Source organism: Budorcas taxicolor, chromosome 23 (assembly GCF_023091745.1).
Source record: "Budorcas taxicolor isolate Tak-1 chromosome 23, Takin1.1, whole genome shotgun sequence".
In the NCBI taxonomy this organism is placed as follows: domain Eukaryota; kingdom Metazoa; phylum Chordata; class Mammalia; order Artiodactyla; family Bovidae; genus Budorcas; species Budorcas taxicolor.
The window spans coordinates 22,351,732-22,373,493 of NC_068932.1; the positions used below are offsets into that span (position 1 = coordinate 22,351,732).

At 39.1% G+C, this 21,762-nt stretch overlaps 1 protein-coding gene across 1 annotated transcript in view; it reads right to left on the reverse strand.

Annotated features, from left to right (window-relative positions):
- ARMH3 (armadillo like helical domain containing 3) overlaps positions 1-17,252 on the reverse strand; it is a 165,576-nt gene extending 148,324 nt beyond the window's left edge. The window contains exons 1-9 of the mRNA XM_052660671.1: positions 17,209-17,252; positions 12,789-12,853; positions 12,217-12,329; positions 11,139-11,195; positions 10,883-11,029; positions 8,888-8,995; positions 5,621-5,713; positions 4,820-4,894; positions 4,644-4,730 (exon numbers count right to left, since the gene is read on the reverse strand). Coding sequence (XP_052516631.1) covers positions 4,644-4,730; positions 4,820-4,894; positions 5,621-5,713; positions 8,888-8,995; positions 10,883-11,029; positions 11,139-11,195; positions 12,217-12,329; positions 12,789-12,853; positions 17,209-17,252 — 789 coding nt within the window. The remainder of the gene's footprint in view (positions 1-4,643; positions 4,731-4,819; positions 4,895-5,620; positions 5,714-8,887; positions 8,996-10,882; positions 11,030-11,138; positions 11,196-12,216; positions 12,330-12,788; positions 12,854-17,208) is intronic.
- Between the last annotated feature and the right edge of the window lie 4,510 nt (positions 17,253-21,762).

Genomic DNA, 21,762 nt, shown 5'->3' on the forward strand with positions numbered 1-21,762 from the left:
GCAGGGGAACTGAAAAGAAAGATGTAATTACCCAAACTACAATCTGGTCAGGACACTGGGATTTAATGATTGTCCTATCACTTAAAGCACTGGAAGATTTCTTGAGTTTTTCCAGATTCAATCTCAGCTGGGTAGCATATGGAAATGGACATATATTTAAACTCATTAAGCAACTGGGCCATCTCCTACCGGTGGGATGAGAACCAATGGCCTGCTCACCTTGAAAACATGCCCCACGTGATATGTGAGGAAAGACCCTCTATAGCTCAGGTACGAATTCTAACCCAAAAGAAGCTAGAACAATAGTTCTTAGATTAACAGCTTTTATAGCAACCAAGAAAACACATTACTGAGAAACTTGGAAATCCAACTAAAAGGCTAACCCCCATCTTCTCAGACTTTATTAATTCAAGTTCCTGAGGTCATCTTTCTAACGTCAGTTGGGAACAGAGAAAGAGAAGCTTTGCTTTTTTTAACAGCCAAATGTTTATAAGGTATTCTACAACCCAGTTCAAGGAGGTAAAACCCACTCCATTCATTACTTGATCTAACAGATAAAGGCTCTCAATGCTGCTTCCTCTAATAACAATGCTGATGCGACAGACTTCAGATAAGATCCAAAGCAAGCAGATCCTTGGAAACGAAAATCAGCAGTGGGCTGACCTGGAGATGCCATCACGATGAGATCAACAGTAGAAGAAGCAGGCCAGTCTCTCGGCACAATTTTTGAAACTCCTACTTACTCACCTTCCTAAAAGTAGACTGTCTCAGGTACTAATAAGGACCACCTGATTACCAAGACAAGATTACCAAGACATTACCAAACAACCATTGCATTAGCAACTGTTGAGGAAAAGACACAAGGTGGCTAAAATCAAGGGTTTAACTTCCAGCTCCTCCAGTTATTCATTGTGATGAGGTAGGCACATTAATAAACCTAAGCTCAATTTTTTTCATCTATAAAGTGGGGAATAATATTTCCTTCCTTGGGGCTGCTATGAAATTTAAATTAGTTAAATCCTCAGCACAGTATCTGGCATATAATAAGGGCTCAATTATTGGTAGCTATATTTTTTCTCCTGACATTTTTATCACATTCAAAACAAGCTCTGTAAGGAAAAAAGAGAAAGAACAACTTAAAACCAGACATAATAAACAATTTTGTCATATCTAGGAAACATCATGTTCAGGGCAGCAGTTGGGGGCTGAGTTACTTCGTTTCAGAAGACTTAGCCAACCCAGAAGGCCAAGAACTTAAAGCTGTGAAAATTTCTATCCCAGCAGACACTGATTTTCCTTAACACTATATACCTATTCTGCTGGTCATGTTTTAAAACTCAAGACAATCTACTTTTCATCAGCAAGTCAGAATTACAAACTTCACAGAATCACTCTAATAGAGTCCAGCATTTATTTGATATAAACCATACTTAACAAATTTCATTGCTCTTCCCTAGATCTATCCCCTCCCCGCCGGCATCTTTTAATCTCTTGAGATTAAATGACTAAAATGAAGTGAGGAAGAACTACTTTCATTCCTTAAGTTCAACACCTGATTTGCCTTCTCTGTGTTTAGCTGGACACGGAGCCTCTCTGGCACCCTCAGCACCTTTCTGGAAAGGTTACAACTTACCCCATTGGTCATGGGACCAAATGTGCTGGCAACTAAAATGGTTGTTCTCCCAAGCACACCCTCTTGTATTTTGCATAAAACTTCTCCAGCTTTCAGTTTTGCTGTGTTCATCTGGAAATTCCTCACACTCCTGTCAAAAACACTCCTGCTCCATGGTCACCAGGTTTCCTTAATGGTTTCTGGTGAGTGACTTATATCAAAAGCTGCAAAGCCCAGAAAAATTATGCCTACCAGCTTGCCCTCACCTACTATATTAATTCTTCTGGGGTTTCTGACAGACCAGAGATGCATACCTCACTCTAGAAATATGATTTTCTCCAGCTCCATGGCCATGTCCAATTTTTCAAGCTGACATTTCAGAAAGTCTTACTGGGCTGAACCAGGGTTCTGTTCACATTCAGAGAAGCCAAACCACTGTCTCAGAGTGGCCTGCATCCAGCAGAATGTTCTGAAAATATTCATTACTGATGATGGTGCTTTAATATCACACATAACTCAACTCTCTTTAACTACCTTCAGCATTTTTCCTCAGCTATTTTTCTTGCTGTTGTAATAAGGCCCCAGAGGCAATTACACATGACAGAAATCAAAATGGCTACCATGCTGGCCCTTCCAGATCACCAGCAAAACAGGTGTTGGTGATAAATTACTTATTTATTAGTAGCTCCGTACACCATTCATCAGTTCCTCTGAGACAAAGAAAACAATCAGCTCCTGGAGTTTATAAAACATTAACTTTGCTCCATGTTCCAGTCCCTCTTTAAGTATTCCTTTCTCACGGAATCCCTTCTTTCATATCCCTCTTTGTAAGAATAAGCTCCATATTTTATGTTACCCATCACTTTTAACATGGCGAGTAATCATATCAAAAATGACTAAGTGAAGATCCAGAAGCTCAAAAATGAAAATATTCCCTCCAGTTGGCCCATTTGTCATAGTATTGAAAGAAAGTGAAAGTGAAGTTGCTCAGTCGTGCCTGATTCTTTGTGACTCCATGGACTGTAGCCCACCAGCCTTCTCCATCCATGGGGTTTTCCAGGCAAGAATACTGGTGTGGGTTGCCATTTCCTTCTCCAGGGGATCTTCCCCACCCAGGGATCAAACCCAGGTCTCCCGCATTGAAGGCAGACACGTTATCCTTTGAACCACCAGGGAATGAGAATGTCATAATATTCAGTTCAGTTCAGTTGCTCAGTCATGTCCAATTCTTTGCGACCCTATGAATCGCAGCACGCCAGGCCTCCCTGTCCATCACCAACTCCCAGAGTTCACTCAGATTCACGTCCATCGAGTCAGTGATGTCATCCAGCCATCTCATCCTCTGTCGTCCCCTTCTCCTCCTGCCCTCAATCTTTCCCAGCATCATGGTTTTTTTGAATGAGTAAACTCTCTGCATCACGTAGCCAAAGTATTGGAGTTTCAGCTTCAACATTAGTCCCTCCAATGAACACTCAGGACTGATCTCCTTTAGAATGGACTGGTTGGATCTCCTTGCAGTCCAAGGGACTCTCAAGAGTCTTCTCCAACACCACAGTTCAAAAGCATCAATTCTTCAGCGCTCAGCCTTCTTCACAGCCCAACTCTCACATCCATTCATGACTACTGGAAAAACCATAGCCTTGACTAGACGGACCTTAGTCAGCAAAGAAATGTCTCTGCTTTTAAATATGCTATCTAGGTTGGTCACGGAGAAGGCGATGGCACCCCACTCCAGTACTCTTGCCTGGAAAATACCATGGACGGAGGAGCCTGGTAGGCTGCAGTCCATGGGGTCGCGAAGAGTCAGACACAACTGAAGGACTTCCCTTTCACTTTTCACTTTCATACACTGGAGAAGGAAATGGCAACCCACTCCAGTGTTCTTGCCTGGAGAATCCCAGGGACGGGAGAGCCTGGTGGGCTGCTGTCTATGGGGTGGTACAGAGTCGGACACGACTGAAGTGACTTAGCAGCAGCAGTAGGTTGGTCATAACTTTTCTTCCAAGGAGTAAGCGTCTTTTAATTTCATGGCTGCAGTCATAGTATTGCTACTTATTATTATTAAATAAAGAAAGTCAAGTTGCCTCAATATAGCTTTTGATTTCTGGCCTCAGTAAAGTAGTCCTAGTATCCAGGACCCAGTACCAAGTACTCCCTGCTTCTGCAAAGCAACCCCCAATGAGGTTCTGGCCTTCCCTAAGTGGTCTCCTTTCTTTTCAGTGTATTCTGCCTTTTGAGGGGAATCAAGTAAATGACCAACCCAAGTGTAAATCTCTGAGTTCAGCTCTTCATCTCAAAACCTATAAATCTGTCCCTAATTCAATGGCAAAAAGAACTCCAGAATTAATATGGATAAGGCTCTGTCTTCAACTTCCATCAAAATCAAGGAGTCCCCAAGCCAACAGTGATATGTATACAAGTGGCCTGAGTGCATTATGTAAAACTAATATATAAGTTGAATGTTTCAAAATAGATGCATTAGGTCAATGGTTCGCAATCCCCTGAGCATCACATTCAATAAGAGATCTTCAAAAAAAGATACCCAGGTCCCATCCCCTAAGAGATTCTGATTTGGTATGCAAAGAGTAAAGCCCCAGAACTCCCCTGGTTGACCAGTGGTTAAGACTCTGCACTTCCACTGGGTGAGCGCATGGGTTTGATCCCTAGTCAGGGAACTAACAGCCTGCGTGCCATACAGTATGGCTAAACAATTAAATAAATAAAAAGTATGACCCAAAAACATCTTCTTTTTTAAAAAAATTCCTGGTAATTCTAATGATAAGCTGGGTTTGGGAACCACTACATTAAGAAAGATTTACTCACTTTATTGGAAGTTATACCACAGGATTCCTTTAAACAGCTATAACCTCTACCTCAGGAGTCTAACATAGGACTTTTAGAATTTAATTTATCAAAATTAATCTATATACCATTTGCCAAGAAAATGTCTTCTACATTAAACAAAATTACTAGGAGTGGTCACATTTAGGAAGATTATAGAAAAACAGCAGCTGTCCATTAAGAGACTCACCTCGTATTTTCTGTAGTTCACTAGCAAAGCCAAGAGGACGACAGCATCATACCCATGTTCCCTACGACTTGGCGGGTGGGAGAGTATCTATAACCAGAACCACCAACAGTGAGAGTGCTTGGGGAGGCAATTTATCCAAAAAAGAAAAAGGCAACAGAACAAGGGAACTGACCTACCTGTAAAATTGCTTCAAATATGCTGTTGATCATTACATATTCCAAGATAGTGTTCTGGCTGATGTTATCTGTCACCTGAATACAATAAAAAGCTATTTAAAGGCTATACTAAGACACTGATATCTCAAGTGTATCTGTTCACCTAGTACCTAAAACAAACAGAAATGTTAAAACATTCTACTAAGTATTTAGTAGATCTTTCATAAGCATCCCCAAAGCCACCAGCACCTAAAGAGACAAGACACTAGAAGGGTAACAAATTAGCAAATTAAAACTTCCTAAATTTTTGACCTTCTCATTGTTTCTCTTATACCCTCACACAAGCATTTGCCTAAGTTTCTTGGGTTTCATTCCCCAAATGCACAGGAAGTACTTTATGATCCACAAGTCTTCAAGAGATTGAAGGGAAAGGAAACCACTTGAAATTAATGAATAACATCTTAGAAGGTACAGTACAGCTTCCAGGTATAAAATCAAGGTCAGAACAAATAAAAATATTCAGAATCACAAAAATTATTTCCAAATGAGACCTGATGAGAAGGGCAAAATCTGACAATACAGAAGAGAGTACTTCTCCAGGACTGGTACAGGTTTAAAATGTCATCAGTTTCTCCAACGAGCAACTTTTAGGAAGCAGAAGTCCATACAACTAACTTCCTTCTACATAAACACAGCCGAGTGATGTAAAGGCCCAGTAAAGATTTTTCTCTTTCCCTTTCTAACTTTGGGCTCAAGAGTTCAAATTTGCCCCTGCTGTCAATTCACACCCTTGACAAAGAAACATATGGATGGGTCACTTACTGTCACTAAGCAGAGGAGAAGTTTCAGACATAAGCTCTTCAGACTTTCAGAACCTTCTGCACAAAGCAATGAATCCAAACTCTCCATGAGATTCTGAGAAAGAGACCCATTAAGTATTAAACTATAACAAATTAACATTTCCACTGTGTCTTTGCCATACTCTGGGTTATGTTACACAGGGTAAAGTGAGTAACGTTAAATGAAGCAACCATATCATTCCTGAGGCCTAGGCCTTGCACAATTAGATGAAGAAAAGGAAGACTTCTAAGTCTAGCTATTTTGAGGAAAATGCTTTAGTACAACTGCACATAATAATAAAGAATTCACTATTCTACCAAATGAATGTTTGCAGCCTATCATCCTCATATAAGCCTTTAGATAAGAATGAAGTAAATTTTTCAAAGATTAATAATGATTAAATAATATATTTACAAATTAAAAACAATAAATATAACCTAAATAAAATGAAATTCTATTAAATAAATTTTAAAAACTAAACAAATGGTTAAGTTAAAGGTTAATAAAAATAGTTAAATAACTAAGCATGTTTCATTATTTGATAAAGAAAGCATATCACTTGATGCAGGCACACTGAACAAATAACAAAGAGATAATATCACTACTAGCTATTCACTGGCCACGTGCACTATCCAACAAAGTTGGCCCATATTCATCCTGGTCAAGTCTACTAACAAAGTGATGAGAGCTTATCACTTGTACTAACAACCAGCTGTCATACCAAATATAGTCAAAAGATAAAACCCTTAGCTACTACAACAGAAAGAAGAAAAAAAGAAATTTTTTACATAGGAAAATGAATGGAGAATACAGATTTAGCATGCTGGAAGGTTGAGTGAATACTCAAAATAAGCCACTTCAATTCAACAAATATGTAGATTCTATGTGCCAAATTTTGTGTTTTCACAGAAAATTTAAAAATAAGACAATGACCTTTGCTCTCAAGGCATTTTTCAGTCTAATAGGACAGAAAAATAAGTAAAGAGTTTTAACTTAATGATTACTATGACAGATATACATATGGAGGAAAGGAATTAGCTATGATGTTACCTATTCCAGGACTCTTAAGGGACAGGTTGTACTTTGAAAAATTAGTAGGAATTAATTAAAACTTCAGGAGAAAAGGAATTCTAGACAGACATCAGCATGATCAAAGACACACAAGGAATGAAAACGGTCCTGGGTGTGCAGCTGAAATACAAGCAGTCTGTTATTATGGAAGGATGAGGCACAGTGATGAGAGATGCAATTTGAGAAATAAATAGAAAGAAGATCACAAAAGTTATATAAGGCTAATGAGAAGTTTGGTCTTTACCCTTTCAGTGATAGGAAACTAATAAAGGGTTTTAACCAAGATTTGAGTGTTAAGATACATGACTCTGGTGTCAGTGTGGATGACAGATTTAAAGATGTTAGGTCTGGAGGAAGGGAGAAAAATGAAGACTAATCTAACAGTTTTCTGAGGATGGTTGCCATGTCGAATTTGCCTCTGCATCCCCAGTGCCTGGCACACAAGAGACTAATAAATGTCTGTCAAAAGAATGAAGGCAGGGAATTTCCTGGCAGTCTAGTGGTTAAGACTCCATACTTCCAATGCAGGAGACAAAGGTTCAATCCCTAGACAAGGCACTAAGATCCCATATGCCATGCAGTATGGCCAAAGAAAAAAAACATAACTCCAGGTACTAAATCTTTGTGCACTAATTGCATATTCATAACTCTTTTAAAATAACCTATTCACTATAAGGATTCTTTTGCATGTGCTGTGCTGTGCTTAGTCGCTCAGTCGTGTCTGACTCTGTGACCCCAGGGACCGTAGTCCGCCAGGCTCCTCCATCCATGGGGATTCTCCAGGCAAAAACACTGGAGTGGGTTCCCAAGCCCTCCTCCAGGGGATTTTCCCAACCCAGGGATCAAACCCAGGTCTTCCAGGCTTCAGGTGGATTCTTTACCATCTGAGCCACTAGGGAAGCCCATTCTTTGGCATAGAGATTTCTTTATTTTAAATTTAGTGAATGAGAGAATACGAGTTCTTCAAAGTTCATGAGAACAACATTCATTCAAGATAGTGACAGTATTACAAATCAGATATCTGATAAGGGATTTGTACCCAAAATACGTAAAGAACTCTTACAACTCAACAATAAAAAGACAAATAATTCAACCTACAAATGGGCAAAGAATCTGAATAGATATTTCACACACACACACAAACACACATACATACTGCTGGGGAAAATGTAAAATGGCATCACCACTTTGGTAAATAGTTTGGAATCTCCTCAAAATGTTAAGCATAGAATTACCATATGATCCAGCAATTCTACTCCTAGGTATATACCTAAGAGGATTAAAAACATATGTCCACATTTACATGCACTTCATAATAGCATTATTCATAGCAGCCAAAATGCTGAAATATCTCAAATGTCTATCAACTGATGAATGGATAAGTAAAATAATATGATACATTCATACAGTAGAATACTAGCAGCCAAAAAAGGGAATGAACTACATGCTACAACATGGATTAACCTTGAAAACATTATGCTGAGTGAAAGAAGCCAGACACAAAAGACTACATATGATATGATTCCATTTATATGAAACGTACAGTAGAGGTGAACCTATCGAGATATAAAACATATTAATGGTTGCCAGAGGCTGGAGAGAAGAAAAACTAGGGAATGACTGATAATGGGCACATGCTTTCTTTTTCGGGTGATGAAAATGTTCTGAATTAACAGTGGTGATGGTTATGCAACTCCATGAATATACTAAAAACTACTGGTTATACACCATAAAAGGGTGAACTGTATGATATGTGAATTACATACTGATAACGCTATTTCTCAAAAAGCATCAAACAGTAGAAATGAAAATTCTGATAAAGTCACTGTGTTAAATAAGAAAACTGAAAATTTTAGAACTCAAGTATCCTTGTGTATTAATTTGTTACCTTCTATTTACATTCTTACATGCTTTTAAGAACGTATGATCATGATGTAAATCACAAGCTGCTCAGTCTTTATCCTACAGGGAAAGGATGCCTCAATACAAATCTGAATTTCAAATTTTCCTTTATTAAAGGATAAACCAAATCTGTAAAAATATCCAAATTCAAGGCCAATTCAATCATCTATGTCTATCTGAGTTAAATGTCGAGAACATCTAACTGTCTGCAGATGGTATTCCTCAACAGCTGTCAGAAGCAGACACCCACAGGCACATCTGCAGCTTATGCCTCACCTTCATGCACAGCTCCGCCTTGTCAAAGCCCATCAGCATGTTGATAATGTCAAACCCAGAGGTAGACTTATTCTTTTGATGGACTCCTCGAATGAGTGCACACAAGGTCTGCAGAGATGAGAGAAAGAATTCTTTCTAGAAAGAAAGTCTCAAAATGCGAGGGGCATTGGATCAGTAGCCTCACACCACAACCTCAGAACGTTCTCCTCATATAGCTGACAATCAACTGCTCTATGTTCTGAGCTCCAGAATGCAGTCGGGGTCTTAATATGTGCAAAATCTAGAAATTAAAAGATGAACAGCATCTAAAATTGTCACCTTTTTTATTCTTTTCTGGCCATCTTCTTTTTAAAAATAACATTGCAGACATAGATTGGAAGGTGATTTTCAAAAATAAGAAATCGTTTTTGAGCTTGAATCATAGGATTGATAGAGCCTTTCCTTATTTAAAATTAATTTTAGAATTTACATAATAGCTTATCATCTTTAGTAATTATTTTTAATAACTATACAAGACCCTGTATGATAACAACTATCAATTTAAATCTTAAAAATTCACTACAATCCCCATCCACTACTAACTGTGTGAGCCTGGACAAATCAGTTAACTTATCAGTGCCTCATTTTTTTCATCTATACAATGGGATAATAATAGCATTAATCTCATAAGGATGATGTGAAGACTATGTGAATTAATACTGTAAGGCACTTAGAACTTATCCTTGGAACTTCGTTAAAATTCCTAGAATAGCCTGGAACTTAACTTTGTTAAAGCTCAATAAATATCAATTATTACAATAATGTACTATAATTCTATGGTTCACCAAGTGACTAATGTCAATATATTTCCACTGAACTAAAAAGTTTACAATTCATGCCCGCACAGCAAGTCACTGTAATTACAGGAAGTACAATTTCCAACTTTCATTTCAATTTGCAATGAAGAAGTTCTGACAACTGTGATGCTCCAAATATAGAATTTACTGTCCGAAAGTTAAGAAAGATACAGGATAAACATGGTCCTTCTTTCTGGGGCATCAGCTCAAAAGGTAATTTCTACATTCTACAAATGAGAAAACTGGTGCTCACAAACTGATCTGCCCAACTTGTAAGTAGAAACTTAAACCCGATCTATCAAAAATTCCAATAAAATTCTTTACACTGTCTTGACTTCTTCATATTCTAAGCTTGTCAATCACTACCCTAGGTACTCAGCTCAACCTAGGCTACACTGGAGCTACTAAACTATAAACTTTAGAAATTTTGCCCCTCATTCTTTCAAAAAAATTTACTTCTAGAACGCTACCTGCCAAGCACTGATCTACACACCAGGAACGAAGTACTGAATAAAACCATCTTTACCCTCAAGACTATAATGTATTCCACCAGCTCAATGTTAGGCATAATAGTAATTCAAGAAATAATTATTCATGAATCTTCCGCATGATAATGCCACTTAGCATTAAGAACAATGATTCTTAATGTTTTTAGAGTTACCGACCCTTTTCAGAATCTGATGAAAGCCCTCTGTCCAAAAAAATGTACATATACACATAAAATATTACATAAAACTACAAGGAGTCAAGGACATTCTGAAACCTCAGAATAAGAACTCTTGATCTCGTGAGAAAATACTGTTTATATAAGAAAACACTATTTATTTAATTAAGAAAGTCTTATGACTTTTGCTGTAGACTAAGCATCCTTTCTGGAGTTTCTTCTCTATCTTTTACTTTGCTTCAAGTAATGATAAAAATTCTGTCAAACAATCCACCTTTGCATTAAGTCAAATTATACAAATGGACAAGATTACTACTATAGGTGTCCATTTGTTTAACCAGGAATATAGCTAAATCAAACAAAGCACAGATGTTTGGTTACTTAAAGAAATAAAGGGGAAAAAAGCCTCAAGCCTAAGGGTAATTTTAGGTTCCTCAAGTTCCGATAAATGTATTACAGTTTAAACAAGACTTCCCCAGTCTCCCAGCCATGTACCTGCAATGCATTAACCACTCGAATTGGATGTTCCTCTCCCAGAGCCTGGATGCAGTGTTGAAATAAGCAATTAATATTGTCCTTGATTTTCATTAACTCCTCACCATCAAGAGATTCCAACTTGCCTTCCAGGTACTCTAAATTCACCTAACACGGAAACAACAAGGGCCTGAGTACATTTTTAGTGTAGCGCCTAGAACATATGTGAAGGCAATCTCAGTTACCAGGAAAATCCACAGATGCCACCAAATCTTACCTTCATGAGGAAGAGCTCCTCCCAAAACCGAGGACTGCATTTACTAGGGTCCTCTGTCTGAAACCAGAAGATGAATAGATTCAGTATACCCAGCTAACACCAAAGCATTAAGAACACATTTGACAGAGTCACTACATGTCTTTCATAGGGTCAATCTTACCTCTCACAATTAACTCTGAAAATCCTTGGTCATTCCAAACAGCTGTAATGGGGAACAATTTTGATGGGGTTCCCCAAATGGAAGACATTGTACATGGATACATATTCCCTGCACCATTAGTTAAATAACTCAAAGAATCTCCCTCAAATCTTCCTCTTCTTAATGAGACGTGAAGAACCAGTCAGTCATATTCTGATACATCCCCACTGTACTTTTACGGGTGCTCAGTTTTCAAGCCCATTCATATACATGAAATACAACAGCCCAGTGAGCCAGGCAGGGTAAATATTATCACTGTTCTCCTTTTAGGAAAGAGAGTCCACAGAATTACACAAGATATGCAACTCCTTTTACAAGAATAACATGTTTTACACGTTTACATGTACTACTTATGACCAAGATTTCAGAAGTTATATGCAGGGTATCTAATTACTCTAAACTTCCATGATAGGTTATATTTTAAAACACAGGCCTAGACCACGGTCAATACACAGTTCTGAAGACCCAAAGAAATCCCCAATATCTAACAACTTGAAACAGAATGTAACAGTGCATCTTTCTAAAATATCTGGACCATAGAATTCTAGGGCCAAAGGGAACTTCAAAGGACATCTAGGATAGAAAGGTCCTTAAGTCAAATCATAAGGAAGACAACTCTTAAATATATTCAGAAAGAACCATCCTCTTTCAATTGTTTTACCCAGCTAGAGGCAACAATCTATGAGAACAACATAATAACAATCTACGTTAATTAACACATGATCATAATTTCTACTATGAGAGAACTTACTCTCACCCTTGTTCTCTTTTTCCCTCTGAAGAACTAGAAAGTAGCAGGCAGAGGTGAGGTTAATTCTCATTTTGGGACAAGAAACTAAGGAGTCAAGCTGTGAAAAATGTCAGAGCTCCAGGCCTTACCATGAAGATCTCATCATACATCAGCACCACTTTTTCCTTCAGCGGTTTTTTGGAGGCTGAAGATTTCCGGAGCAAACCCCCTCGTTTCTCTACCTGTGCCATGGTGAGAGAATCTGTGAAAAGAAAGCCACAGTTAGTGCTAGAAATGCTAAGATGTTGAAGAGTCTACTGAAATACCTCTTGATGGGAAATTTTTTAGGAAGAAGAAATGATAAATAACCATGCTATAGATTTTGTGCGTTTGTCCAACATCCCCTCCTCTGACCAGGTAATTTCAAGGTTTAAATCATAACTTGGTCTACAGCAAAACACATTTTACATCCTTAAAACATGCCAGTGGACAAGACTTAAAGAAGATCCAAAACCAAGCAGGAAAGTGTAACTAGCTCCATCTGTAATAGGTTTGGTCATATATTTGAGGTCGATGGAGGAAAGGCTGCAAAGCACACACTGCCCACAGACTAATGGTGAAGTTAAATTTCAAGTATTGATCGAGCTTAGGACCATTAAGGCAGGAAGTGTGATGCAGACTGATGTGCTCCATTGATTTCCCCAAAGTAGGTCCTCCTCACTGCAAAGTACTTGGCCTTCACTGTCACATAAATCACACTGGACTTGACTGTCTTCAGAAATTCCTCTGCAAAGAAACCCAAGGCAGAAAACAGTAGTTAAAAGATCAAAAATTAAATTAATTTCAAAATAACCAAATATAACTCCCTTCAAATTTGATTATATATATAACTTCACTGTATTTTTAATTCTCTATAAAAGCAGTTCCACAAATCATGCCCAAATTTTCCCACCTTGCTTCAAGGAATCCTCAATTTTTTTCCAAGTGAGAACTTGAAATGCCACAGGTCTCCACAGGGATTTACACACATTCTCTTACTTTCCAAACTTTTTCTTCTGTTGACAAAATTCCTCTCTTTCCCTTAAATATTAGGCTTTAGTTATGAAACAATTTTATCCAATGGCAAGTATGGATGGTAGTGAGGAGAATGATTTCACTTTCAGACAAATCCAAAGCAGCAGAAGATTAATCTTGCTCAATGACATTTGGAAAATATACACTATGCTTCAAATCAAAATCAAAACTTTAAGGAAGAGATGAATCCAACAGCATAAAAGACTCTGTCTCAGATATCATCTTTCTCTAATACATATAGCCCCAAAGGAGATGCATTTTTGAGCTCTAAAAGCACAGAAAATTTCCTCACTAGATGTTATGCATTCTTAGAACAGGGACTGTTTCTTATATCTTTTTCATAAGCACTTGGTTCGCAGTAAATGCTCAGTATATGCTTGTCACTGAGAAATCCTATGTCTAACCTAAAATTTTAATTAGACCTATCTCTATCAAAGCCTCACTAAGACCTCTTATTCCTTTATGATCCAGAGAAAACTGAGGGAAAAAATAACAACAAAAAAGAGACGATTCTTTCAGGCAATTTACACTATATTGATCATCGCTTTGCCTCAAAGCATGAAATAGAGGCTCCATTCAAAACATTCCTGTGTCTTTTAAATAGGTTGTCAAGAGGAAGATGTCCTTATCGGGAGAAAATAAATTGGAAATCAAGAGGATCCTATTAAAATAAATCAAAAGCAATGCAATTCTAAGCTTAGTGGATATAGATCTTTCATGTGCTCAGCTTCAACCAGTTGATTAACAGGAACAGTGGGAACCAAAGTGCCTGGACGTGAAAAGCACATGTTTACAAACATCTCCTTCTGAGGATTTATAATTAGGTTACAGCTAATCAATGTCCACCCCAAATCTAATAAACTCACTTTCTCTATTTCGGAATCAATACTTTCTAATAAGCAAAAGGGAATAGGAGAGGAAGGAAAAACAATTTCAACCCAAAGTACCAAATTTCCTAAGAAATTAAATTCTTTTCATCACTCTCCTTCCATCTGGAGCAGGGGGAAATTCAACGAAGGGCCTCAACTCATTATTCTCTGTCATCATCACAGGCACCTGGAATTTACCACCCAAGATGTCTGAAGTATGACTAGAAACTGACAACATAAAAGTCCCCTCCTTTTGCCAGTACCTCCACCCAGTGAGCACAACAAAGAAGGGTATCTAGAATGCAAACTAGAAGAAGTGTAGAACTCTTAAAAAAAGTCTTTCTGGGATCTCAGAAAACAAAGCCTGTGCTCCCAAGTTTGAAAGTAAAATATCTGACTGGTAGAACAGTAAATTGCAGTACATCAGTAATGTAAGTGTTATCTGTTTATATCCTCCCAGTGTTTCTTTCCTCTTTCACAATCCTCCCCTATTGTAGAGAGAACCCGTAGCAGCTGAGCAGCAGCCAGACATAACAGAATGAATAACCAGCAGAACTGAGACTAGAACACAGCTCTCCCAACCAACTAGATGACACTGAGTAAATCATTGTGCTTCTCAGTTTCCTTAGAAGTAAAGCTAGAGGATTGGACTAGACATGTTATCTAATGATTCTCTCACCATCCCTGAAATACCACAAGCACAAAAGGAACACCTAAATACTGTAAAGCTCTAACTGAGGCACTGCTGCTGCTGCTGCTGCTGCTAAATCGCTTCAGTCGTGTCCGACTCCATGTGACCCCATAGCTGGTAGCCCACTAGGCTCCCCTGTCCCTGGGATTCTCCAGGCAAGAACACTGGAGTGGGTTGCCATTTCCTTCTCCAATGCAGGAAAGTGAAAAGTGAAAGTGAAGTCGCTTAGTTGTGTTTGACTCTTCGCGACCCCATGGACTGCAGCCCACCAGGCTCCTCCATCCATGGGATTTTCCAGGCAAGAGTACTGGAGTGGGGTGCCATTGCCTTCTCCAACTGAGGCACTAAGGAGTTACAAAAAGGAAACTCCAAACTGGATCCTCTAGGAGCTCAAATCTATTAGCAGAGACAGGCACAGAACAACCCATGAAGTGTTAAGTCACTCAGTCCCATCCGACTCTTTGTGACCCATGGATTATGGCCCACCAGGCTCCTCTGCCCATGGAATTTTCAGACACGAATACCAGAGTGGGTTGCCATGCTCTTCTCCAGGGGAACTTCCTGACCCAGGGACCCAACCCGGGTCTCACATTGCAGGCAGATTCTTTACCATCTGAGCCACCAGAACCCATAGCACAAGGCAAATCGTGAGAAATAGAGTTAAAGCACCAAGAAAATGCTGTGGACTACAAGGAAGAGAAAAAGGCATTCTATGACTACACTATGACCTCTGTTGGTCTGGGCTTTTAAATCCTTCTAGTGAGGAAGCAAATACAGCAAAGCCACAGCAATCCCACAGAAATGTCATCTTAGGCATGAACCAGTTTCTGAGAAACAAGATATAGTAGACAAAGTAATAAAAAATAATCAGGCAACTTTTCAATGCTAATTTCACCTACCACCAAACTTAGGAATGGCTTCAAATCCCCCAAACTCAATGCTAAATCAATGAAGTCTTTCATTCCTAAACCTCAGGAATTGCTGGTCCCATGACCTGCATACAACTTCTCTCTGAAAGACCCAAGTCATACAATAAGAACTATATCTTAAAGCAATCCAGCTACAGACTTCTTAAATGCATGACACTTCACATCCCTACAGCATAAAATAATTAAATATCAAGATTTTAAAACCCAAAGTCAAATACCTCCAGTGTTTCACAGGCAAGGAATGTTAGTTACACTTAACAAGTTACTCATTTATTTTATTATCTTCTTAAGCACAATATATGCCAACTCTAGTATCAGAAAATTAACTTAATAGAAATTCACTCTGATTTCTAGAGTGATCAGTTAATCTATTAAAGTCTTGGTATTGTATCTATATGAGATGATGAAGGTTAAAAAACTATATCTATTGAGGTAATCATTTCACAATATACATAAATCAAACCATCATGCTGTACACCTTAAACTTACACAGTGATGTATGTCAATTGTTTCTCAATAAAACTGGGGAAAATATCTTAAAAAGTCTTTTTTTTGGTCCCAACTATTATACACTCATTCTATAAGTTTCCTTTCTCCTCCTGGCTTCAATTTGCCAATATGTGTTTGACCGCAAGAAGGCTGAGAGCCAAAGAATTGACGCCTTCGAATTGTGGTGCTGAAGAAGACTCTTGAAAAGTCTCTTGAACTACAAGGAGATCAAACCAGTCAATCTTAATCAACTGTGAATATTCATTGGAAGGACTAATGCTGAAGCTGAAGCTCCACTATTTTGGCTACCTAATGCAAAGAGCCAACTCACTGGAAAAGACCCTGATGCTGGAAAAGACTGAAGGAAGGAGGAGAAGAGGGCGGCAGAAGAGATGCTTAGATAGCATCACCGACTCGTGTGTGCCTGCATGCTCAGTCACTTCAGTCGTGTCCGACTCTGCACAATCCTATGGACTACAGCATGCCAGGCTCCTCTATCCATGGAATTCTCCAGGCAAGAATACTGGAGTGGGTTCCCATGCCCTTATCTAGGGGATCTTCTAGACCCAGGGACAGAACCTGCATCTCTTAAGTCTACCTGCATTGGCAAGCGGGTTCTTCACCACCAGCACCACCTGGGAAGCCCAGCATCACTGACTCAATGGACATGAAATTGAACAAACTCTGGGAGACAGTGAAAGACAGGGAAGACTGGCATTCTGCAGTCCATGTGGTTGCAAAGAGTTGGACATGACTTAGTGACTAAACAACAAACAACAGCAAAAGCCATGGCAAGAAGCCATGGGAAGAATGTGCAGAAAAGGGAACCCTTGTGCACTGCTGGTGGGGATGAAACTTGGTACAGCCACTACAGAAAACAGTATGGATGTTCCTCAAATACTAAAAATAAAACTACCATATGACCCAGCACTCCCACTTCCATATATATCTGAAGAAAATAAAGTCACTGTCTTGAAGAGATCCACTCTCATGTTCACTGCAGCATTATTCACAATTAAAAAAAACATGGAAATAACCTAAATGTCCATCTCTGGACAAACGGATAAAGAAAAGGTGGTATATACATACAGTGGAATATCATTCAGCCATAAAAAAGAAGGAAATCTTGCCATTTGCAACAACACAGATCAATCTTGAGGGCAGTATGCTAAACAAAATGTCAGATAAAGACAAATATTGTTTGTTGCATGTGGAATCTAAAAAAGCAAAACAAACAGAAATTGAGTAGATTAGACTGGTGGTTGCACAAGGGATGGGGAATGGGGCAAATGGAGAGATGCTGGTCAAAGGGTACAAACTTCTAGTTATAAGACAAGTAAGTTGTGGGAATCTAACATAAAACCTGATGACTATACGTAACAATACTGTATTATATATCTAAAAGTCGCTACATTAAATCTTAAATGTTCTCACCACACACACACAAAAAAAGAAAAACAGTGACCATGTGAGGTAATGGATGTGTTAACTAACTTTATCATTGGTAATGATTTCATAATATATATGTATATCAAATCATCACATTGTATACCTTAAAGTTATACGGTGTTAAATATAAATTGTGTGTGTGTGTGTGTGTGTTAGTCACTCAGTCATGTCCGACTCTGTAGGACCCCTTTCATTGTAGCCTGCCAGGCTCCTCTGTCCATGGGATCCTCAAGGCAAGAATACTGGAGTGGGTTGCCATTCCCTTCGCCAGGGTATCTTCCCAACCCGGGAATTGAACACAGGCTTCCCGCACTGTAAGCAGATTCTTTACCGTCTGAGCTGAAAATCATATCGCAACAAAATAGGAAGAGGGTACGGAACGGCTCTCCACAGGCTTTTAGGGTAATGGTCTGGAGTTTTAGGTTCATACTTGTGATGAACTGGTAGCAAGTATCACCCTCACTTCTCTGCTTGATGAGGCTCCAAAACACTAGTGTAGGTAGATGCTCAGAAATACATCTCAAAACATTCCAACCAGTGTGGAAGAAAGCAAAAAGTAAAAGAAAAGAACAAAGGGAAAGAAGGAAAAATAATAAAAATAAATGTGCCCACCATCCAGGAAGAAAAAAATATGCACAGATCAGGCGTGCATTCATTCATTCAACAATACTAATACTGATCACCTTTCAGGTGCTACGCATTAAGGGTACAGCAGTGAACAAGACCAACAAGATCCCTGCTTTCAGAGCTTTCATTCTAGTAGAGGAAGAAAGGGAGCAAACAACTTGAGACAATGATAAGTATCTGGAAGACAAATTGTCTAGGGGGACTACAGATAGCAAATTAAAGGACTCTAAGAAAAGTGATAGGAGGACTAAGATCAGACTAACAGGAAGAAAACAGCCATGTGGAAATCTTGAGAAAAGTGTTCCAGATAGAGGCAACAGCAAACTGAAAGGCCCCAAGACTTGAACACACTTGGCACGTTCAAGAAACAGAAATGCCAGGGAATTCCTTGGCAGTCCAGTGGTTAGTGCTGCGCACTTCCACTGCAAGGGGCCCAGGTTCAATCCCTGGTTGGGGAACTAAGAACCTGATGCCACACATCACAGCCAAAAAAGAAAGAAATGCCAGAGTGCCCAGAGTATAAAAATTCCTTTTTTGAAAGGTTTTTGTAAAGCTTACTGTGAGTTTTTTTAAATATATGAAGAGAATTCAAATGTCCATTAGGAGTAGAATGGGAAAATTATATTATATATATTATAATATATACAGTAGAATACTATACAGAAATTTTAAAGAACTATTGAAATAATATTGATAAACTAATAGCTACTGAATAAAAAATGTCTGAAAGAAAGAAGTACAAACTAATGATTTCATTTATATGAAACTCAAAAAGGTAAAATTAATCTGTGGGGACAGAGATTAGAATAGTTGTTACCCTGGGCAGGGAGATGAATGGGATGGAGTATAAGGAAGCCTTCTGAGGTACCAGAAATGTGCTCTATCTTGACCTGAGTGGAAGCCATATAAATATGTACATGTGTAAAAGAATTATCAAGTCATACACTTCACATTATGTATACTGTTCCTCGATCCAAAACTATGTATGTGTTCACATATATATACATATATGTGTGTGCTGCTGCTAAGTCACTTCAGTCATGTCCGACTCTGTGCAACCCCATAAACAGCACCCCACCAGGCTGCCCCATCCCTGGGATTCTCCAGGCAACAACACTGGAGTGGGTTGCCATTTCCTTCCCCAATGCACGAAAGTAAAAAGTCAAAGTGAAGTCACTCAGTCGTGTCCGACCCTCAGCGACTCCATGGACTGCAGCCTACTAGGCTTCTCCATCCATGGGATTCTCCAGGCAAGAGTACTAGAGTGGGGTGCCATTGCCTTCTCCATACATATATGTGTGTATATATATGAAAATTTAACACTACCCATGCAGAACATTAGAACAAAGCCTAGTAGGGACTCCAACTTGCACACACAGGACACTGATCTAAAATAACCACTGAAGAGTTGACACTTATTTGGCACTTATTATAGACCAAGCACTGTCCTAAGCACTTTATACACATTGTTTTATCCTCACAACTTATGATCCAGGAAACTTGACAATAAGGAAACTAAAGAATGAAGTGGTTAAAAAACAAAAATAAAAAAAACTTGCCAGGATAAGTGAAAGTAGAGACTCAAACCCAGAGAGCCTGATGTTTGAGTTCAGCCCTTAACTCCTATACTATACTGAGCAGAGATGAACAGAAGTAGAGTAACCTACACAAACAAAGCTGCCTCTGCAGAGAAACTGAAGAGGTTCCAGGTGAGTGAGGAGGAAGAGGACAGGCTTGCTCACCTAATGAACAAACTGTAGAGTATCCAGATATCTTGAGTTTCATCACTTATTTGCCTGTAGGTAGTTGTGCCATCCTAAGAAGTAAAAGAGAACTATCTGCTGCATGCATATGTATATAAATATGGATAATGGTGAAGTGAAAAAGAGATAGACAAATCAATGAAATAGTAGAAAACTTAGAAGGAAAAATTGAAGACCCTGAGTGTCTACTCAAGTTGATAGATGTATTCAGTATAATAAATGGAAAAAAAAGGCTGAAATACATTGATATCCACTACAGGATCTAATTGATACTATATTTTAACTGACTTAGGGCTTCCCTGGTGGCTCTGATGGTAAAGAATCTGCCTACAGTGCAGGAGACCCAGGTTCGATCCCTGGGGTGGGAAGATCTCCTGGAGAAAGGAATGGCAACCCATTCCACTATTCTTGCCTGGAGAATCCCATGGACAGAGGAGCCTGGCAGGCTACAGTCCATGGGGTTGCAAGAGTTGGACACAACTGAGCAACTAACACAACTTAACTGAGCTAAGTCAGTGCTCTGAGGGTAATTCTCCACCAAAACTTGATTATGAATGGAAGATACTATAAAACAAGACAGAAAGATGAAAATGCTTTACCCCTGCAGAGCTGTGATCACATGTTTCAGAATCTCCTGGCATGCTTCCCGGAAATGTAGACTTCTAAATCCCTCTCCCCACTACTGAAACAGACTTTTCAAGATAAGGATTAGAGGTCTACATTCTAATAATGACCCTAGTCAGTGGTTCTGAATTGGGGTAATTCTGGCTCCCAAGGGACATCTGTTGATGCCTGGAGGTATTTTGGGTTATCACAACTGGGAGGGGAGGTACCACTGGCATCTACTGGGTAGAGGCCAGGGATGGTGCTAAACACCCTAAAGTGTACAGGACAGTTACCACACAAAAAATTATCTGGGCCAATAAGTCAATAATGCCGAGGTTAAAAGACCCTGCCCCAAAAAACTCTGATGTTCACTAAAGTGTGACAAGTACTCATCTAAGCTTTAAAACAAGCCTTGAAAAGAAAGTAGCATCTGGACAGATTTTTGAGAGGATGAATAAAACTTCTGCCATCTCCAGGAAAGGCACTGGAGCAATCCTCACCTACGTCCACTTCATTCTCCCCGTATTACTCACCAACACCATCCCCTTTTCTCAGGATCTTAGCCTCTGTTTGCACATCTGTGAAAGATCACTATGGAACACATTGACTATAGTAGTCCACAGTGCCTCCTGAAGGAGATGAAAATCCTGTCTGCCCAGAAATTGTGGCTATGTCAGATAACACCACTCCACTCTGATCATGAGCCATTCACCCAATACACACTAGGTTTACCAAGTCAGAAACAGTCTTCTGACCCTCCGAAAAAATTTCCCTAGTTCCTCTAGATGTGAGGGTTTGTGTTTTTAATTTTTAGGCAAAAGTTTCTGCTCCCTATGTCCTTCTGCAAGGCATCCCACACTCACACGTTTTTACCTTCAAATCCCAACCCTTAATTTCTCAAACTAGCTCCTGTATCACCTCTTCCTTTCTGAAGGCCCCAAAGATTTAGCTCACTAATTGGATTCACATACTCATGTTCCACATGACTCCCTGTCATACGTTCTCTCAGTAGCATGGGACACAGGTTCCCCTAATTCTACCCCCAGACTGGGTCTGAAACCAGCATGTAACTTCTTTCCGTTTTAATGGATTTTTACTGCTAGTCACTCTAAGTCTTTTATACCCCCAAAATGAAAATAGAGTGAGACCTGCATTCTTGAAGCTGCCTCTCTAAATCCCCTTCACATGGTCTTTTTTT